This window comes from Oncorhynchus kisutch, linkage group LG29 (genome assembly GCF_002021735.2).
Source record: "Oncorhynchus kisutch isolate 150728-3 linkage group LG29, Okis_V2, whole genome shotgun sequence".
In the NCBI taxonomy this organism is placed as follows: Eukaryota; Metazoa; Chordata; class Actinopteri; order Salmoniformes; family Salmonidae; genus Oncorhynchus; species Oncorhynchus kisutch.
Genome location: NC_034202.2, coordinates 32,117,776 through 32,137,944, shown reverse-complemented (window position 1 = coordinate 32,137,944; position 20,169 = coordinate 32,117,776). Strand labels below are relative to the sequence as shown.

The window sequence follows — 20,169 nt, the reverse complement described above, 5'->3', positions numbered from 1 at the left end:
CTCCTGGTCATGGCCAGTTGTGACACAGCCTGGGATCGAACCTGGGTCTGTAGTGACACCTCAAGCACGGCGATGCAGTGCCTCAGAGTTCTGTGCCACTTGGGAGGCTGATTTACTTCTTTGAACTGTAACTTAGTAAAATCTTTGAAATTGTTGCATGTGCGTTTATATTTTTGTTCAGTGTACTTACTAGCTACTTTGCAACTACTTAGCATGCTAGCTTACCCTTCTCCTAACCTTAACCCTTCAACCTAACTCTTAACCTTAATCCTAACCTTAAACCTAACCTTAAATCTTATCCTTAACCCGCCACCTAGTCACCTAGCTAACATTAGCCACAACAAATTGTAATTCGCAACATATAGAACGAATTGCAATTTGTAACATATTGTACAAATTGCAATACTTAACATATCATAGAAATTGTAATTCATAACATTTCATATGAAATGGATGATGGTCATCCACAAATTAATACATACCATACGAAACGTAACATATACCAAATCAAATCAAATCAAATCAAATGTATTTATATAGCCCTTCGTACATCAGCTGATATCTCAAAGTGCTGTACAGAAACCCAGCCTAAAACCCCAAACAGCAAGCAATGCAGGTGTAGAAGCACAATTGGAGTGTCCTGGATTTACATTTCTATGTTATGTCTACCCCTGAGTCCAGGTTGCACTAACGTAGACCGATATGTACCATACTGTACATACACAGAAATACTGACACATTTTGGAATGTTTAATTATGTTATTTCAGACCAATTACTGGTTGCTAGGTTTTCATTCCAATCAACCAGGTTTGAGGACAATAGGGGGGAAGAGTTTTAGCCGAGGAAAATATTTCAACAATTACTTTACTAACTCAAGACTTGGACGTTTCTACACTCCAGATTGAGCAAGGACCATTCACTTTTCTTTTCAGTGAAAATAGCCCCAGGAGCAACAATAGGTTCAACTAAATGCCCATTCAAATGAAACCTAGCTGAAGAGATGAAAGCTCAGAGCTCTCTCACATCACTGCATCACAGTTCATACAGAGCATGTAAAACCAGAAAAACTCGTACTTCCCCCAGACCTCAGCATGAGCTTTAGTAGAGGGGATCTCCTGCCTGTCTGTACGCTGTTTGTGTGTTTGGGGTTTGGCTCGGAGTGTGGCCTCCCACCCATGCACTTCTGTCTGTCTGGAGATGACGCAGCAGCCTGACCGCCTCCCACTTCAGCCTCACATCCAACCACAGCCTCTCTCCCGTCTCAAATATTCCCAGCTCAAAATGAACAAATGATAGTTTAACGCTCCAGTTCAACAGCTAGTCTACGTACAGTGAGCTGCAAAAGGGATGAATCCCGGTGTACATCTGAAAGCTTATGTTTCTTAGAAGACAATCTGAAATATGTCAGTGGGTTAGTAAGGCTGGCCAGCTTCTCATGGCTTAACACATATTTATCATTCTTTAAAGCAGGGATAGGCAACTGGCAGCCCCCCTTTTGTAGGCCCGTGGATCAATTTCCAAAAACTAAACTCAGTCGGGGTCTCAACTTAATGTTGAGAGGTAGAATAGTAGAATACACAAGGTTCAATTTCCAAATTTTGAATTTTTCTCATTACAGTATGTCATTCACTGACAGTCACTTAATTAGCCCATGTCAGCTAACATGTTTAAGTTAGGCAAGTTTGTCTAGCCAGTTATCTAAACTTGTAGTAGTCATGGTTAGTCAATCTCAGATATATTAAAAACTGCAAACATCTTGCTCCACCCCATGGCAAAATGAGTAAAATTGCAGGAAATGTCCTGTAAAACTAAATTTTTTCTGTCTGTTCCATGAAAACGTGAGTAGAATTGCATGAAATGAGTTATACAATTGCAACATATTTTCTCCGCCCCCATGGCAAAAAGTGGAGCATTGCAGCAAACTTCATTCCAAACTGGAACATTTTCTCTATGCCCCATGGCAAAATGTGTACATTTCAGGAAATGAACTTTTAACATTTTTTGGGTCAATTTTACTTAGGCTAGGGCAGGCATTGACTGCACGTGTGGGTATGGATGTGGGTACGCAGACCCACGAGTCACGGCTGCCCCTCACGATGAGTTCAATTCTTTTTTGTGGCGACCACCCCATCAAAGAACTCCATCCCTGAGTCAGTGATTATGAGAGTATGATTATATGCCTAAAAATGTATGGTGTTAAAGAGGAGAGAGTATTTGCCAAACCATCAGAAAATACTATTATTAGGTGAAACCCTCTATCTGTAACCACAGGAAAGTTCTCATTGTTAGTACAACTCAGCATTACAAATATTGTACTAGTGGTAACAGATAAAATAGATGATAATAATATAATAATAATAATATATAATAATATAATGATAAGAGAATAACACATTATGGGTCACTAGCAATCAATGTATGATTATTGGAGGTTATTGGCATTATTGGCCAATAACCACCACAACCCACATCAAATAACTCCATTTTAATTTCTTCACACCCCCTGCAGAAATACCATCAAAAGGACAACGACAAAAACAACATTACACCACAATAACGATCTCCACCACTACCACTACTATCACTATTAAAAGGGCATGATTACAATAATGGGAGGCACAAGGTCTTATGATGCTCTTGTCTTTACCGTCAGTAGAATAGCAAGAAGCCACATCCCCAAATATGCCTGCTTTAAACTGGTGCTGTGAGACCACATACCACATTCACAGAGTGGACTCTGGACTTCTGTAGCTGTGCCCATAGCCCAGAGTAAATGACATAATCACTGGGTTTTTAAAACACAGGCCTGAGAAAGTCTCCTCCACTTCCTCCTGCCGGCTAGCAGGCTGCCTGGGAGTAAGGGACTCTGTTGACTAACTGGGAACTAGATAGGCCTACCTATTAGAGGTCGACCGATTATGATTTTTTTCAACGCCGATAACGATATCGATTATTGGAGGACCAAAAAAGTCCGATACCGATTAATCGGTCGATTTTGTTAATGTATTTGTAATAATGACAATTACAACAATACTGAATTAACACTTATTTTAACTTAATATAATACATCAATAAAATCAATTTAACCTCAAATAAATAATGAAACATGTTCAATTTGGTTTAAATAATGCAAAAATAAAGTGTTGGAGAAGAAAGTAAAACTGCAATATGTGCCATGTAAGAAAGTTAACGTTTAAGTTCCTTGCTCAGAACATGAGAACATATGAAAGCTGGTGGCTCCTTTAACATGAGTCTTCAATATTCCCAGGTAAGAAGATTTAGGTTGTAGTTATTATAGGAATTATAGGACTATTTCTCTCTATACCATTTGTATTTCATTAACCTTTGACTATTGGATGTTCTTATAGGCACTTTAGTATTGCCAGTGTAACAGTATAGCTTCCGTCCCTCTCATCGCTCCTCCCTGGGCTCGAACCAGGAACACAATGACAACAGCCACCCTCGAAGCAGCGTTACCCATCGCTCCACAAAATCCACGGCCCTTGCTGAGCAAGGGGAACAACCACTCCAAGTCTCAGAGCGAATGACATTTGAAACGCTATTAGCACGCACCCTGCAAACTAGCTAGCCATTTCACATCGGTTACACCAGTCTAATCTCAGGAGTTGATAGGCTTGAAGTCATAAACAGTACAATGCTTGATGCACAACGAAGAGCTGCATTAGTATAAATATTCCTGTTACATTGCACAACCTTCAATGTTATGTCATAATTACATAAAATTCTGGCAAACTGTTGCACATACACTAACTCTGCGTGCAATGAATGCAAGAGAAGTGACACAATTTCACCTGGTTAATAATGCTTGCTAACCTGGATTTCTTTTAGCTTAAAATGCAGGTTTAAAAATATATACTTCTGTGTATTGATTTTAAGAAAGGCATTGATGTTCATGGTTAGGTACACATTGGAGCAAAGATACGCACCACATCGATTATAAGCAAAAGCAAGACACGCAAAATAAACTAGTAATATCATCAACCATGTGTAGTTAACTAGTGATTATGATTGATTGTTTTTTATAAGATACGTTTAATGCTAGCTAGAAACTTACCTTGACTTACTGCATTCGCGTAGCAGGCAGTCTCCTCGTGGAGTGCAATGAGAGGCAGGTGGTTAGAGCATTGGACTAGTTAACTGTAAGGTTGCAAGATTGAATCCCCCGAGCTGACAAGGTGAAAATCTGTCGTTCTGCCCCTGAATGAGGCAGTTAACCCACTGTTCCTAGGCCGTCATTGAAAATAAGAATTTGTTCTTAACTGACTTGCCTGGTTAAATAAAGATTAAAGAAAGGTGTAAAGGTGTAGAAAAAACGCCAAATCGGTGTCCAAAAATACAGATTTCCGATTGTTATGAAAACTTGAAATCGGCCCTAATTAATCGGCCATTCCGATTAATCGGTCGACCTCTACTACCTATACTGCACTCCTGCATCCTCTCAACCCTGCGCATCTGCCCCAGATTGCTTGGCAAGGAGAGCTGCAGCCCAAAGCTTTCCAAACAGTGCCTGCTTCAACGCTAAACACACATACATTGCCTTCAGAAAGTATTGACTTCAAAATTGATTACGTCTTTTTTTCTCTCACCCATCTCCACACAGTAGCCCATAATGACAAAGTGAAAACATGTTTTTAGAAATGTTTGCAAATGTTTTGAAAATGAAATACAGAAAAACAGTATCTCATTCACATAAGTATTCATACCCCTGAATCAATACATAGTAGAATCACCTTTGGCAGTGATTACATCTGTAAGTCTTTCTGGGTAAGAGCTTTGCACACTTCGATTATACAATATTTGCCCATTATTCTTTTCAAAATTCTTCAAGCTCTGTCAAAATGAGTTTTAGGTCATTGTCCTGCTGAGAGGTGAATTCATCTCCAAGTGTCTGGTGGAAAGCATACTGAACCAGACTTTCCTCTAGGATTTTGCCTGTGCTTAACGCCGTTCCGTTTATTTTTATCCTGAAAAATTCCCCAGTCCTTATTGATTACAAGCATACCCATAACATAATGCAGCCACCACTATGCTTGAAAATATGGAGAGTGGTACTCATTAATGTGTTGTATTGGATTTGCCCAAACATAACACTTTGCATTCAGGACAAAAAGTGATTTGCTTTGACACATTTTTTTGCAGTATTACTTTAGTGCCTTGTTGCAAACAGGATGCATGTTTAGGACTATTTGTATTCTGTGCAGGCTTCCTTCTTTTCACTCTGTCAATTAGGTTAATATTGTGGAGTAACTACAATGTTGTTGTTCCATCCTCAGTTTTTTCATATCACAGCTAATAAACTCTGTAACTGTTTTAAAGTCACCTTGGTCTCATGGTGAAACCCCTGAGAGGTTTCCTTCCTCTCCGGCAACCGAGTTAGGAAGGACGCCTGTGTCTTTGTGGAAACTGGGTCTATTGATATACCATCCAAAGTGTAATTAATCACTTCACCACGCTCAAAGGGATATTCAATGTATGCTTTTAAAACATTCTACAAATAAACACCCTTTTTGCTAGACATTGGAAAACTTGTTCTTTTTGGTTGAATCTGTGTTTGAAATTCACTGCTCGGCTGAGGGACCTTACAGATAATTGTATGTGTGGGATACAGAGATGAGGTAGTCATTCAAAAATCATGTTAAACACTATTATTGCACACAGAGTGAGTCCATGCAACTTATTATGTGACTTGTTAAGCAAATGTTTACTCCTGAACTTATTTAGGCTTGCCATAACAAAGGGGTTGAATACTTATTGACTCAAGACTTTTCAGCTTTTTATTTTTAATTCATTTGTAAAATGTTCTGAAGACATAATTACACTTTGACATTATGGGGTATTGTGTGTAGGCTTCACTGTGTGTTTGTGGGTGATTGTTCCTGTCTCTGTGTTAGTGTTCACCAGACAGGCTGTATAGGTTTTCACATTTCCGGTTGTTGTTTTTGTATGTTTCGTATTTATCGTCATTAAAGATGTCTCGATTTAACCACGCTGCATTTTGGTCCGACTCTCCTTCGACGGAAGAAAGCCGTAACATATATATACAGTACCAGTCAAACGTTTGGACACACGTACTCATTCCAGGGTTTTTTCTAAAGGACACCAACAAGAATTGATATACTGTCATTTCTCTTTGCTTATTTGAGCTGTTCTTGACATAATATGGACTTTTTTCCAAATAGGGCTATCTTCTGTATATCACCTCTAACTTGTCACAACACAACTGATTGGCTCAAACGCATTAAGAAGGAACAAAATTCCACAAATGAACTTTTAACAAGGCACACCTGTTAACTGAAATGCATTCCAGGTGACTACCTCATGAAGCTGGTTAAGAGAATGCCAAGAGTGTGCAAAGCTGTCATCAAGGCAAAGGGTAGTTACTTTGAATAATCCCAAATATAAAATATATTTTAATTTGTTTAACACTTTTTTGGTTACATCATGATTCCATATGTGTTACTTCATAGTTTTGATGTCTTCACTATTATTCTACAATGTAGAAAATAGTAAAAAATAAAGACAAATCCTGGAATGAGTCGGTGTATCCAAACTTTTGACTTGTACTGTATATTCGCAGGACGTAACATATCATACGAAATGGATGACCTGGTACACAATTTGATGACATAGTACACAAAAAACAGGAGCCACTTTTGGCTCGTGAGCACCACTTTTAACACTGCTGGCTGAAATTTTACAAAAGTTTCAGAGTGCATCTTTAAGAAACATTCAAATTAGTACTCAAATGAGCTTCAGGGAGCTGTGGAAACCTGCTGTGAGAACCTACTCTGTCTTATGTAAATTCATGTTGGCCTAGATCACTGTTCTTCCAATATGTAGAATCATATTTTCAATTTACTTATGACATATATGTTTTTGTATGAAAAACATTTTTGCTAACCATTCCATGTACTTTTACTCTTCGTGATTACCCAAGGAATACTTTTTGTATTTTTCATTATTTGTACAGTCGTTCTTTATGGGTCTGTTTCTTGTGTCACCATATTAAGCCTCAATCCCAATTCAGAGGGCAGAAGAACCCACCATTCCAGCCCAGAGGAAGGCCCTAAAAATTGTCAAAGACTTCAGCCACCCTAGTCATAGACTGTTCTCTCTGCTACCGCGCGGCAAGCGGTACCGGAGCGCCACGTCTAGGTCCAAGAGGTTTCTAAAACAGCTCTACCCCCAAGCCATAAGACTCTTGAATATCTAATCAAATGGCTACCCAGACTATTTGCACCCCCCCCCCCCCCTCCCCATTTACGCTGCTGCTACTCTGTTATTATCTATGCATAGTCATTTTAATAACTCTACCTACATGTACATATTACCTCAATTACCTCGACTAACTGGTTCCCCCGCAAATTGGCTCTGTACTGGTACCCCCTGTATATAGCCTCTCTATTTTTATTTTACTGCTGCTCTTTAATTATTTGTTACTTTTATTTATTTTTTGTTGGTATTTTTCTTAAAACGGCATTGTTGGTTAAGGGTGAGTAGGAATTTCACTGTAAGTTGTATTTGGCGCATGTGACAAATACAATTTGATTTGATTTGAACAGAGACAGAGGGGTGCGAGGAGATTTGTCCTAAACAGGGTACTTTGTTATTTTCCTATTTTTAACACTTACACACAATGTGTAGAACATTTGAAGGGTAACTAAAATGACTGCTGTCTTTAAAAGACGATTGGCAAAAATGACTGAGCCAAAATCTAAAGAAGACCACACCCCTTTGTAGAAAACACTTTTATCAACTAAACTGGGTAATAACCTTTGTTTTGTCAATATATTTTGGAGTGCTATTTCTGCTCCTCAGAGGGGGAAGAGGAGGACCATCCTCCTCAGTGAATTTCATAAAAATAAAAATAGTGAAACATTTAAAAAGTTTTTTTTTTAAGTACTTTTTAGAAAAAACTACAGAAAATATATTCACACGTCACCAAATAATTGATTAAAACACACTGTTTCACAATGAAGGTCTACAGTAGCCTCAACAGCATTCTCTGGGGTAGCACAATGAAATAGCCAGATGACAGCTAGCTTCCGTCTTCTTCTGGGACTTCAATACAAAACCTAGGACACTTACGGTTCTCCCGCTTTTCCATACACTTACACAGTAATTATGACAACTTCCGGGAGAACATCCACCAACCTCTCAGACCTCTTGCAGCATGAACTGACATGTTGTCCAACCAATCAAAGGATCAGAGAATGAATATAGTACTGAAGGCATAAACTAGAGCTAGCTAGCACTTAATTTCTTCAAAAATGGTGGAGCAAATGCAGATAGCTAGTTTAGCCTACTCAAACACCTGGCTCAGAGGGATGCTATGTTAGCTAGTTGGCTATAACTATCCAACACTGGAACTCTTCCAAGTCAAGGTAAGATTTGGTTTTTACAAATTTATTGCCACAGGGGCCTGCCGTTGTAAGTGCTAAACAGCTTATTGACTGTACACTGTACTGCATGATTATAGCGGGTTTACTCACCTCTTAGTTCTATTGGCTATGTTGACTATGACGTTACTTTAGCTAATGCTGTGACTAAAATGTAGGCTGTGTGTAGTGGTTATGATATGAAGGTTTGGCTTGGAAAGATTTTTTTGCAGACAGCTGATATGTTGTGCAAGTCCACAAGCGAAAGGAAAAGATGAGAGGAGGAGAGTGCGTAGATGCGAGAAGTAATGCAACATGCTGTTTGTATGTGGCTATGAAAGGGATTTGTTTGCGTTTGATCAGGGGTGTGTTCATTCCGATGATTCTGTTGGAAAACACCTACGTGCACATACGTTGTAAACTTTCATTCATAGGCTAGGTTGTAGCAACCTCATGATCGGTATATGTCAAATTTGAGTATTATGTAGCAGCCTAAACCTATTTGATGTTACATTGAGCTGGGTGAATGGAATATGAATCACAGTCATCCAATATGCTGTAATAGAAATAAGGCCACGCTCATTTTTTTTTTTGTTGTCTTTCCTCATCTTAAACAGCACAACCCGCCACTGTTAACCATTTGACTACTTAGTCCACTTTCATTAAACCCACCCACCCCCTATTTTAAAGCAGAATTATCTACAACACTTATTTTGATTCTATATCATTTCTAAAATTACAATAAATCTGGTGTGAGACCATTATACTGCACTGTGTAATTGCCCAACCCATCATTCCAATCCCTGATTTCTCAATGGACATAACATGTCATGGAGGTATGTGAGATTGTTTACATGGCCCAGCGGTGTGTGTGTATGTGTGTGTGTGAGAGAAAGAAAGAGAGAGAGAGAGAGAGATAATATGTTGGCAACAGTGTGAATGTTGTCATATAATCGCTGGTCTAATCCCACTGTCATTGGGCCTACAGTATAATAGCAGACCAGGCAGGTAGAGAGAGGAGCGCTGACAGTGTACCCAGCAGAGCTGACTTCAGATATCTGCCCAGGCCCGGCTGCAGTGTGGTGGCACACCCCTCAGGGGAGCTGTAGTGGCTGGGGTGTCTTAGGGCCCTCTCCCCCCGGCCTGGCCTGGCAGCAGCACTGTTATTCTGTATTTACCCTGGCTAATGGCTGTGCAGCTTTAGAGGTTTGGCAGGGTGCAGTCACACAGTCTCACATTCCATTGGTTGGCCAGCGTTAAATAACTGCTCCTTTTCTGCCCCTCACTAAGCAAATGGGAGGAAAGCGGGATAAAGATGGGGATGTTGTTTTGAGCTAGCTCCTATATTTTCCTCAAATGCGAGATAGCCTCCTCCATGACACACACACTGTGTTCCCTCATCACTTAAGAAATTACCTTTAATTTGTGTTTTTTTTGGAGCTTCAGCTGCCAAAAACAATTTGCCACTTTTTTCTCAACCTGCGCCAAAGTGTTGACTTGAATAGAGCCAGTGACAGAATGGGAATAGCCCTGAGAGGAGGAATCGAATTCTATGAGAAATCCCTGTTAAGATCACCAAATAACCATGTGACCTGGAGGGTTACCCTGGCGCAGTAAAGGCTGAACAGATATCAACAAACACTGGGATTGGACTGTAGATCGACATCGCTCCTGACCTCAAATAACCTGAGATATTTTCCCTCCATATGAGAGTAGCCTAAATAAGAGAGAGAGGCAACCCATAAACACTAAAACACAACTTTGAGGGGAGGCTGTGACATGGCACCAAAAACACACACACACCCTTAATGTAGAGTTCACAGAGGGGCGAGGCTCATGAGGAGCAATGATTCAGATGACAGGCAGTCCTCAAGCACTCATCAAGCAGTCATCAGGCAGTCATCACACACACAGTTCTAAAATGGCTGAATGAATCCCCCTCTCTATGCCCCAGGGAGAGACTGACAGAGTGTGTGAGTGAAGCCATGCTGAGCCCCATCTCAGTGCACAGCCAGGCCCGTGGCACACTGTGGAGTGGTGCAGGTTTCTGGGTTTCCCATGTTTACCACAGCACCCATAACTTGGCATCAGAGGAGGAAGTGAGTGAGTGTGGGGAAGAGTAGAGGGCTCTCAGAGGGGGAAAAAAGTGTGTCTCTAAACACTGACAGCTAGCCTTGGGCTGGTCCAGTTCTGCTTGTTCTGCTGATTTCCCTTTGACCTTTCTTTCTCCCATGGATCTCTGACCTTTACCTCTGACCCATACAGAGGGAAAACCTAAATAAATCACTGCAATAAAATGTGGGACAGAAGCTGAGCATTCAGAATGAAATACATGATTGGTATTGAATGACCCATTAAAGTCATATTTTGTGCATGACCACATTGGCCATTTCACATCCTCACATGACCTCCAACCTGTGTCACGGATGGAGAGAGATGAACCTTTAGGCACGCAATACAGGACTGATATAGGACATTCTGTAGAGACAGAGGTCAGCTCAGCCTTAATAGTAAGGACGGGAATATTGTTTAGGTCCAGCACTACCCAGCATATCAAAGTTCTGGAGAAAACCTGAGTTTACGATATGGATAGATCTACAAAGAAACAGAGCCAGAGTGACTGGGCCACAGGAGGCTGCTGAGGGGAGGACGGCTCATAATAACGGCCGGAACAGGGTAAATGGAATGGCATCAAACACCTGGAAATCATTCCACCTATTCCGCTACAGACATTACCACCAGTCCTTCCTTCTCCATTAAGGTGCCACCAACCTCCTGTGGACTGGGCTGAATGAAGCAGGAAGTCTGGTTTAGGATACAGATGGTTAAAGAGTGACTGGGCTGAATGAAGCAGGAAGTCTGGTTTAGGATACAGATAGTTACAGAGTGACTGGGCTGAATGAAGCAGGAAGTCTGGTTTAGGATACAGATGGTTACAGAGTGACTGGGCTGAATGAAGCAGGAAGTCTGGTTTAGGATACAGATGGTTAAAGAGTGACTGGGCTGAATGAAGCAGGAAGTCTGGTTTAGGATACAGATGGTTACAGAGTGACTGGGCTGAGCACAGCAGGTCTAGTTAAGGATACAGAGGGAGAGTGACTGGGCTGAGCACAGCAGGTCTGGTTAAGGACACAGAGGGAGAGTGACTGGGCTGAGCTGGGCAGGTCTGGTTAAGGACACAGAGGGAGAGTGACTGGGCTGAGCACAGCAGGTCTGGTTAAGGACACAGAGGGAGAGTGACTGGGCTGATCACAGCATGTCTGGTTAAGGACACAGAGGGAGAGTGACTGGGCTGAGCACAGCAGGTCTGGTTAAGGATACAGAGGGAGAGTGACTGGGCTGAGCTGGGCAGGTCTGGTTAAGGATACAGAGGGAGAGTGACTGGGCTGAGCACAGCAGGTCTGGTTAAGGATACAGAGGGAGAGTGACTGGGCTGAGCACAGCAGGTCTGGTTAAGGACAGAGGGAGAACGATTGGGTGGGGAGAGCAGAAACAGGTCTAGTTGAGATGGGGAGCAACAGCTACCAGGCAACTGAGATTGATGGATGGAATGCCTGTGTGGTAGCAGGAGAAGAAAGGCAGCGTCCAGCGTCCCTCGCCCAAACAGAGCTGTGAGCAGGAAAACCCAGATTCAGAGCTACTGTAGGTAAATATTGCAGGGAGGGTGGGAGGGGGCAGTGGGAGGAGTATCTGTCAGTAACCTCACTGGATTCCCATTCTCAGCCTCTTTGGTCATACAGTGCTGCTTCACTCTGACCTGCACAACCCAGCTCAACCTCTATGACTGTGTGGAGGAGACATAACACAGAACAATACGAGCCTGATTCAAAGATCAACCGCTGACTGACTCTTTTAATCTATAGAACCTGCTGGAAATGAAACGTGTAAAAGTATGTCAACATACACAGCACATGCCATATCTGATATTATTATGGGATTCATCTCTGATACAGTATGTTATATTTGAGTATGACAAGAAAAAAATGCAGAAAAATATAACTATGTTTATTGTTTATTTAGCTACTTCATTACCTATTCTCTGGCAATACTGCCATTCTGAGTTTGTGAAACCCTGTTCTGGACTACAGAGTTCCTGCTTTCTGCTTTGAAGCAGTGCAGTTTCACGCTCTCGCTCTCCTTTGTAAAAATGCTTTTTGATTGCACAATAATTCCACATGTAATTGCGGTAAAACACTGTATTGAAAGCAACCAGTGTTGTTACTGTTGAAGATAAATGGGTCCCAGTTTTCTGGTCTGAATTGTGTTTATTATTGAACAAAGGACACTCACGTCGGCCATTCAAGGTGGGTGCATAGGCCTATACGTTAAATGTACTGTTAGATATCAACTATCAGTAATAGTAGGCTATACTTAAGAGTTAGCGATCTAATTAACCACTTACTCAGGTGGTGAATTAGCCCCAAATGAATTATGTGATATGTGATATTTAGACAAATGCATCTCTATTGAACGAAAAAAACGGAAAATTCTGGAACCCTATTTTATATTAACATAATAACAACAATTGCATAGTTGTCGAGCTTCAAATTCATGACAATGACTGGTTTAGGTTGCAAGTTAAAGTAATCCAAAAGTAATCAGCTTACGTTATTCATTTTGAGTAAGCAGTAACTAATCCTTCTCTGACCCTGCTGGACTCCCCACACCCCTGGGATTCCTTAACATGATATATTAGGAGACCTGTGCCATACACTTCTGACAGTAGCATAAGAGAAATGTGAAGAGAATGAGCACAGAATGAGCATGGAAAAGGGTCACATATCATTTCACTGTTAGAGTAGAGGTTGACTGATTTGTGTCAATTCTCATTTACCAGTTTTTTTGGGCATTATTAACCATGTCAGAATCTATTACAAATCTTTTAAGTAAGTATACAGTGTTTCCATATTTCTATGAAATGTTACCTATAATTAATTACAATATAAATGAAATAGTTTTCCTTCCATCTTTTTTTATTAAAGCCCCATGCCATCTTTTAAATTGTCTTTTTAAATCATCCCTCTATGTCTAATAAATCACTGTGTGTGTTTATTTCATGAAAATAACTTCAAATATATATTTTAGCATTTATTTCGCCTTTTGCCATTGAAATGCTCAGTCTGATCGAGTGGGCGTGTTGATAAAAAAAAAAGTGTATATATTTACATACACAGCCCTGATTGGCGGATAGAATCATCTAGACTCGAGTCTACCCCGCTTACCCCTTCAAAGTAGATCAGATTGTGATGTTATTATCTGGGCCAAAAACTCCATCCCACTGAAATAGGCTGAAATGCCAGGAATTCTTTTCAAACACTTCTCACACAAAAAGGGCATTATGATCATTAGCACAATTTCAGAGTATTATTTCATTCTCATAGTGTCGAAATAGAACAAAAACAGAAAAATCACGTTTTTGACTGCAATGTCCATTTTAGTATGTTAAAAAGCAGCTTTTCTGTGTTGGAATGGTGTGGTGTACCCCAACAACAGAATGGTGTGGTGTACCCCAACAACAGAATGGTGTGGGCGTACCCCAACAACAGAATGGTGTGGGCGTACCCCAACAACAGAATGGTGTGGGCGTACCCCAACAACAGAATGGTGTGGGCGTACCCCAACAACAGAATGGTGTGGGCGTACCCCAACAACAGAATGGTGTGGGCGTACCCCAACAACAGAATGGTGTGGGCGTACCCCAACAACAGAATGGTGTGGGCGTACCCCAACAACAGAATGGTGTGGGCGTACCCCAACAACAGAATGGTGTGGGCGTACCCCAACAATAGAATGGTTTGGGCGTATACCAGTCATTGAAAATATTCATGCGAATAGACCACTGATTGGCCAGTTCAGCCATGATTATGAGGAAATAGCAAGCAAGTCTGTTGGAGATGCAAGTTTGAGGTGGGATTTTTGAAGTGTTTTTTCCCCTCTCCAATTTATGCTTTGGACACAAATATGAGTATAGGACAAGTCAACAACCTTATTTGCGTATGGGTAAGTTAACAGAATATGACATTTTAAAAGTGAGATTTTCACTGGACATTTACTTGAAATGAACTCTCAGAACCTAGGATGGAAATGTAATTACTGTAAAATATAGTAATAGCTACACAAAACCAGCCCGGTAGACTGAGGCTTAACAGACTTACCTGAAACTCACAAAGCCTTATGCATCCTTTTTTTCATCATGTTCTACAACAGCTTTAACAACATTGTTCTTTTAAGAAAGGCAATCTTGAATCATTAGGCAGAAAATGACTGCATTTGGAAGCAAACTGCATCACGGCAAGGTTCTTACAGGTTTGCTCAGTCTAGGCCTCAGTTTCGCTGTGGTGCTGAAGTCACAACCACTCACATATGGAAAAGCGTTGTTGTTGTCATTGACCAGCGACCATTGCAACATGCTAAAGAGAAAATTCTGCATGTCCATTGAGTGCACAGTACACACACACCTTTGGTCTGCCAAAAGTTACGCTGCCTTAGGTTGCACTCTGTAGCCCCAGCCAGACAAACCCACACAACTGGACACAAGCCTGGATAAATGCAGCTTACAGTACCTGTACAATACTAGACACAGGCCCGATTGAACACTAGTTTGATTCTCTGGACCAAATATTCAGATGACACTGAATGAATAATCCAGTATTGTACTGTAATTACAACTATAGAATAAATACAGGGCCATTCTGATGTTGTTTTGAACAATTCATTTACAGTGCAGAAAAATATAGCTTATTATGACAAAACCCCTTTTTGTCATTTACAAATATGCTGTAGTTCTGTAATGAAGGGCTGGTGGGTGAAAAAGCTTAGCAACTTCACATTTCACTACAATATTTCCAAAACAAAATCTGTTTGAAAACACAATGACAGGGTCAACTGAAATTACAGTCATTAGTTGTATTTTTCTTAAATAAAAACATTGTGTAAATGTATAGGAAATGTGTGGGCATAAGTGAATGTGAATATTGCTCTGACCCTCTTGACCACGATGCCCCACAGCCAACACTTCAAGGATGACCTCTGCTGTATTTGCATAAATGTAGCTTTCATAGTGACTGAATCAGTGTCTTCGTTTAGTTTTACCACTCCAGTTTATTTTGGGCTCCTGTTCGCATTCGTAGTTTACCTTAATTGTGGGGTTGGGGTGTAAGTCAACCTAAAATAACCTTGGGCCCCACACGGATCAACACAGAAAGGGACAACCCTCATCACAGAAAGGGATACCCCCTAATCACGACTAATGAAAAGCTGGGCAAATAATAACAGTGCTCTCTCAAACCAACAGGTAAGATAGTTAGAAGTGCCACTCCAAGGCCATAATGTTCATAGACTGATGATCTGTCATACTGGGGCGGCAGGGTAGCCTAGTGGTTAGAGTGTTGGACTAGTAACCGGAAGGTTGTGAGTTCAAACCCCCAAGCTGACAAGGTACAAATCTGTCGTTCTGCCCCTGAACAGGCAGTTCCCAGGCCGTCATTGAAAATAAGAATGTGTTCTTAACTGACTTGCCTGGTTAAATAAAGATAAAATAAATACTGTGAACCAATCTGAATGATCATATACACTGTGTATACAAAACATAATGCTCTTTCCATGACATAGACTGACCAGGTGAATCCAGGTAAAAGCTATGGTCCCTTATTGATGTCACATGAGGCGGTTTCAAAAAATGCGGCACTTCCTGATTGGATTTTTATCTGGGTTTCGCCTGTAACATCAGTTCTGTTGCACTCACAGACAATATCTTTGCAGTTTTGGAAACGTCAGAGTGTTTTCTATACAAAGCTGTCAATTATATGCATAGTCGAGCATCTTTTCGTGACAAAATATCTTGTTTAAAACGGGAACGTTTTTTATCCAAAAATTAAAATACTGCCCCCTAGTCGTAAAAGGTTAAATCAACTTCAAACAGTGTTGGTAAAGGACAGGAGACAGGTTAAAGAATACTTGTTAAGCCTTGAGACAATTGAGACATTAATTGTGTATGTGTACCATTCAGAGGGTGAATGGACAAGACAAAAATTGTAAGTGCCTTTGAACAGGGTATGGTAGTAGGCGCCAGGCGAACAAGTTTGTGTCAAGAACTGCAACGTTGCTGGGTTTCACACGGTCAACAGTTTCCTGTGTGTATCAAGAATGGTCCACCACTCAAAGGACACTAGTTAGAAACTTCCTTCAAACTGCCCTTTAAAATGAGGCAGGGTGATTTTTTTTATGAGCATGGCCTTATTTCTATTACAGCATATTGGATGACTGTCATTCATATTCCATTCACCCAGCTCTATGTAACATCACTAGGTTTAGGCTACTACATGATACTCAAATTTTCCCTATACCCACCATGAGGTTGCTACAACCTAGCCTGTGAATGAAAGTTTACAACGTAGGTTCACAGATCGAGAGAAAAATAGTAAACACGGTCACAGAAAGTGACACATTCAATACCGCCTTGCACACTCTTGCCTGCATCTAGCTGATCAAGGGTGCAATCATTAGTCCACTCCAAACAGTTGCAAGAGTTGCAAGAGTGTTGTACTTAATATTTCCCTAAACACATCAGAAAGATGGGTATTTACCTAGCTATGCAGACTCTGGCTTTGGTTAACCACACTGTAATAGCAAGGTTAGTGACAATGTGTATTACTTTGGGGATAGAAATGCTATTCTATTGGACAAATTCAGGTATGTTTATTCCTGTTTCGTTTGCATTCATTTAAGAAATGTTTTTCAACAGAATCGCCGTAATGAATCACTGATCACCTGGCCGCAAACACAGTTCAATTTCATAACAGCCACATACGAACCGCATGATCACTTTGCTCATTGTATAATTCCTTCTAACATCTATGCGCTCTCCTCCTCTCACCTTTTCCCTTCGCTTGTGGACTTCATTGCACAACACAACAGCTGTCCGAGACCAGGCAAAAAAAACATTCCAAGCCAAACCTTCATACCATAATCGCTAACTGCTACACACAGCCTACATTGTTGTGTCACCATATTAGCTAACATCATAGTCAACATAGCTACTAGAACTAATGCATTAGTAAACCCGCTAAAGTCATGCAGTACAGAGTACAGCAAACACTTTAGCAGTTACAACGGTGGGCTCGGTAGCAATAAACTAATAAAACCCCAAGCTTACCTTGACTTGGAAGACTTCCAGTGTTGGATAGCTATAGCCAGCTAGCAAACATAGCATCCCTCTCTGTTTGAGCTGTGTGTTTGAGTAGGCTAAACTAGCTAGCTGCATTTGCTAGCTAAGTATGTGAAAGTGAAAAAAATACAACGAAATATAGATGGCTCACTCTTTCTTGCTTTTCCTTTATTTTTCAAGAAATTAATTTGCTCAAAACTGTTCCACTATTGAGAACCATGAGCCTCCTAAGTTTTGTATTGAAGTCAATGTACCCAGAGAAGGACAGAAACTAGCTGTCTTATGGCTAAATCATGTTGCTACCCCAGAGAGTGCTGTTGAGACCTTTGTTGTAAAACAGTGTTTTAATAAATTATTTGGTGACGTGGATATATTTAGTATAGTTTTATCTAAAAATGATAACTTTTTTAATGTTTAAACTATTTACATTTTTTATGAAATTCACTGAGGCAGATGGCCCTCCACTTCCTCCCCTGATGAGCCTCCACTGGCATGTGGAGACATAAAAATGGTATCCACGGGTTCATCTGACTCTGGGGAAGTAGATAAATGGTCTCATTGCCAAAATCCCAAAGTATCCCTTTAACTTTATGCAGGAGAGAGGCAACCATGATATTTTATTTTTGATAATTGAGTGGAGATATTGATTCATTTCAGTTTGACATTTCATTTGTACCTTTAAAAATAACATTAACAGTCAACTGTGTATGTTGCTGGTTATTATTACAGTTTAATAACTGTATTATGCATTTAAAATATTATGTTAAGGTTCAAACCATACAGTATGTAGAGCAGCAGTAGTAACAACCTGACATACTAGGAAAATCATACAGTAGCAGAAAAAGAGTACACAATGTTTGTTGAATTGAATATGTCCCCATTAACAGTCACACTGATATTCAGTGCGGTATGAATGGCCATGGCCCCAAGACTAATTGGACTGTACCAGAGTAAGTGCCCCTATGCAAGGTCCCTCTTAGACTTGTATATGTGCCTATTTGTAAGTTAATAAGATTTGTCTGTATAATCTTCTCAAAAGTCACTATAAATTAGCATTTAAAACCTGTTTTTATTTATTTATTTATTAAATCAGGGGGCATGCCCCTGGAACCCAGAAGCAAAATGTGTCCCCACCAATGTCAGAGTAGCTCCTACGCCCCTGATTGTGAGTGTGTTGTGAGTGACTGACCTGTTACCGGCCACCTCCTTTACAGGGCAGTGGGAGTGGAAAGTCAACTCCAGTGTAGCCTCAAGAGTGTAAACTAGTATAAGGCTCCATGCCTTACCACAGTTTATCTGATACTGTGCAGATAAACTTAACACATGCCAGCCAGACAATGTGGAGATGTGGTTAGAGGAGGGGCAAAGCTGAAATATGCCAATGAGCCATGCCTGAGAAATGCAAGGTAATAAAGTTTCCACTGAGATGTAATTGTTTCTTTTGATTTTGATGATTTAGGCCTAGGGGCCTATGTGCAATTTCTTCCCTAGTAGGACTGATATTGTTCAGAAATATGTCGCCAAAATGGGCATCAAACTAACCACTCACCCACTCTGAATCCAGGACCTGTGAGAGTATCCGCTGACTGTCCGTTCTCGCCTATCAGTGTGGTATTGTTGCCCTGCTCACAGGTGTCCTGGCACTGGCCTTTCAAACAAATTCTCTTGCAGATGAGAGGGGCGATGACCACTTTGAAGCGCTCCCGGGTGGATGTGCGCTCTGCGCACCAGGCCAGCCTCTGGACACCCAGCCAGATGACGAGCAGATGGGAAATGATCAGAGAAGGCATCCTGGCATCCTTCACTGCCGTGCACGAAGAGATGAGGGCATTCACGGTGGCAAAATGCAATGCTCCTAAAGACTGTTTAGCCCGGAACAAACCACCAATGGAGTCGGTATTCCTTTCAATCGAACCCTGAAAACAGCCGACTAACTTCCGTAGATAATCCAAAATGTTGATTATAAAGGTGCCTCATACAACGACAAAAGTATGGAGAAAACTCCAGTGGTGTACTTCTTCCTTCCTTTCCTTTCAAAACAGCTCATTTCAGTCACCCTGCATATAACAATTATTCATTCAGAACAGTAAAATATATGCCTTTTTTGTTGCTAAAATACAGGACGCCGTTAACAACCCAAAAGTTACCGAGATAACTTTCCCCTTTTCCTACCCGCTTTCTCGCTCTCTTTTCTCCCTGATGTTGCTTGGATGGTTGGCGTGTGCGTATCTGGGTTTGGGAAAGAAGGGGAGGAGAGAGGGAGAGGGAGCCAATCAACTCCAGAGAGGGCTGGCAGCAGGCCAGGCATGTTGGTCATTTCGCTAACGCCCCCTATCCTCCCATCCAGCGAAAGATAACCGCACAACTGTACGAGTCGCTCTGGAAAACTCCTTATCAAAAAAGTCTGAACTGCCAACAGTGCGTAGCAGCTCCTCATTCACAAAAATCTAGTTTACAGTTACAGTTGTGGGAGGAAAAGAGGTACCTGTTGAGAAAATAGTTTCCCCCCAAAAACATGAATAATTAGCCCTCATAATTCAGGCCTATCTCATATCTGGACAAATGAAAAATGGATTACCAAAATTTGTACATACACTACCTTT

General features: G+C 40.9%; 1 protein-coding gene across 4 annotated transcripts in view; it reads right to left on the bottom strand.

The window, feature by feature from the left end:
- LOC109874418 (latent-transforming growth factor beta-binding protein 3-like) overlaps positions 1-19,773 on the bottom strand; it is a 53,435-nt gene extending 33,662 nt beyond the window's left edge. For all 4 annotated transcript variants that reach the window (XM_020466309.2, XM_020466305.2, XM_020466307.2 and 1 more), the window contains exon 1: positions 19,116-19,773. In XM_020466309.2, coding sequence (XP_020321898.2) covers positions 19,116-19,356 — 241 coding nt within the window. In that variant the 5' untranslated portion in view covers positions 19,357-19,773. The remainder of the gene's footprint in view (positions 1-19,115) is intronic.
- Positions 19,774-20,169: the final 396 nt, after the last annotated feature.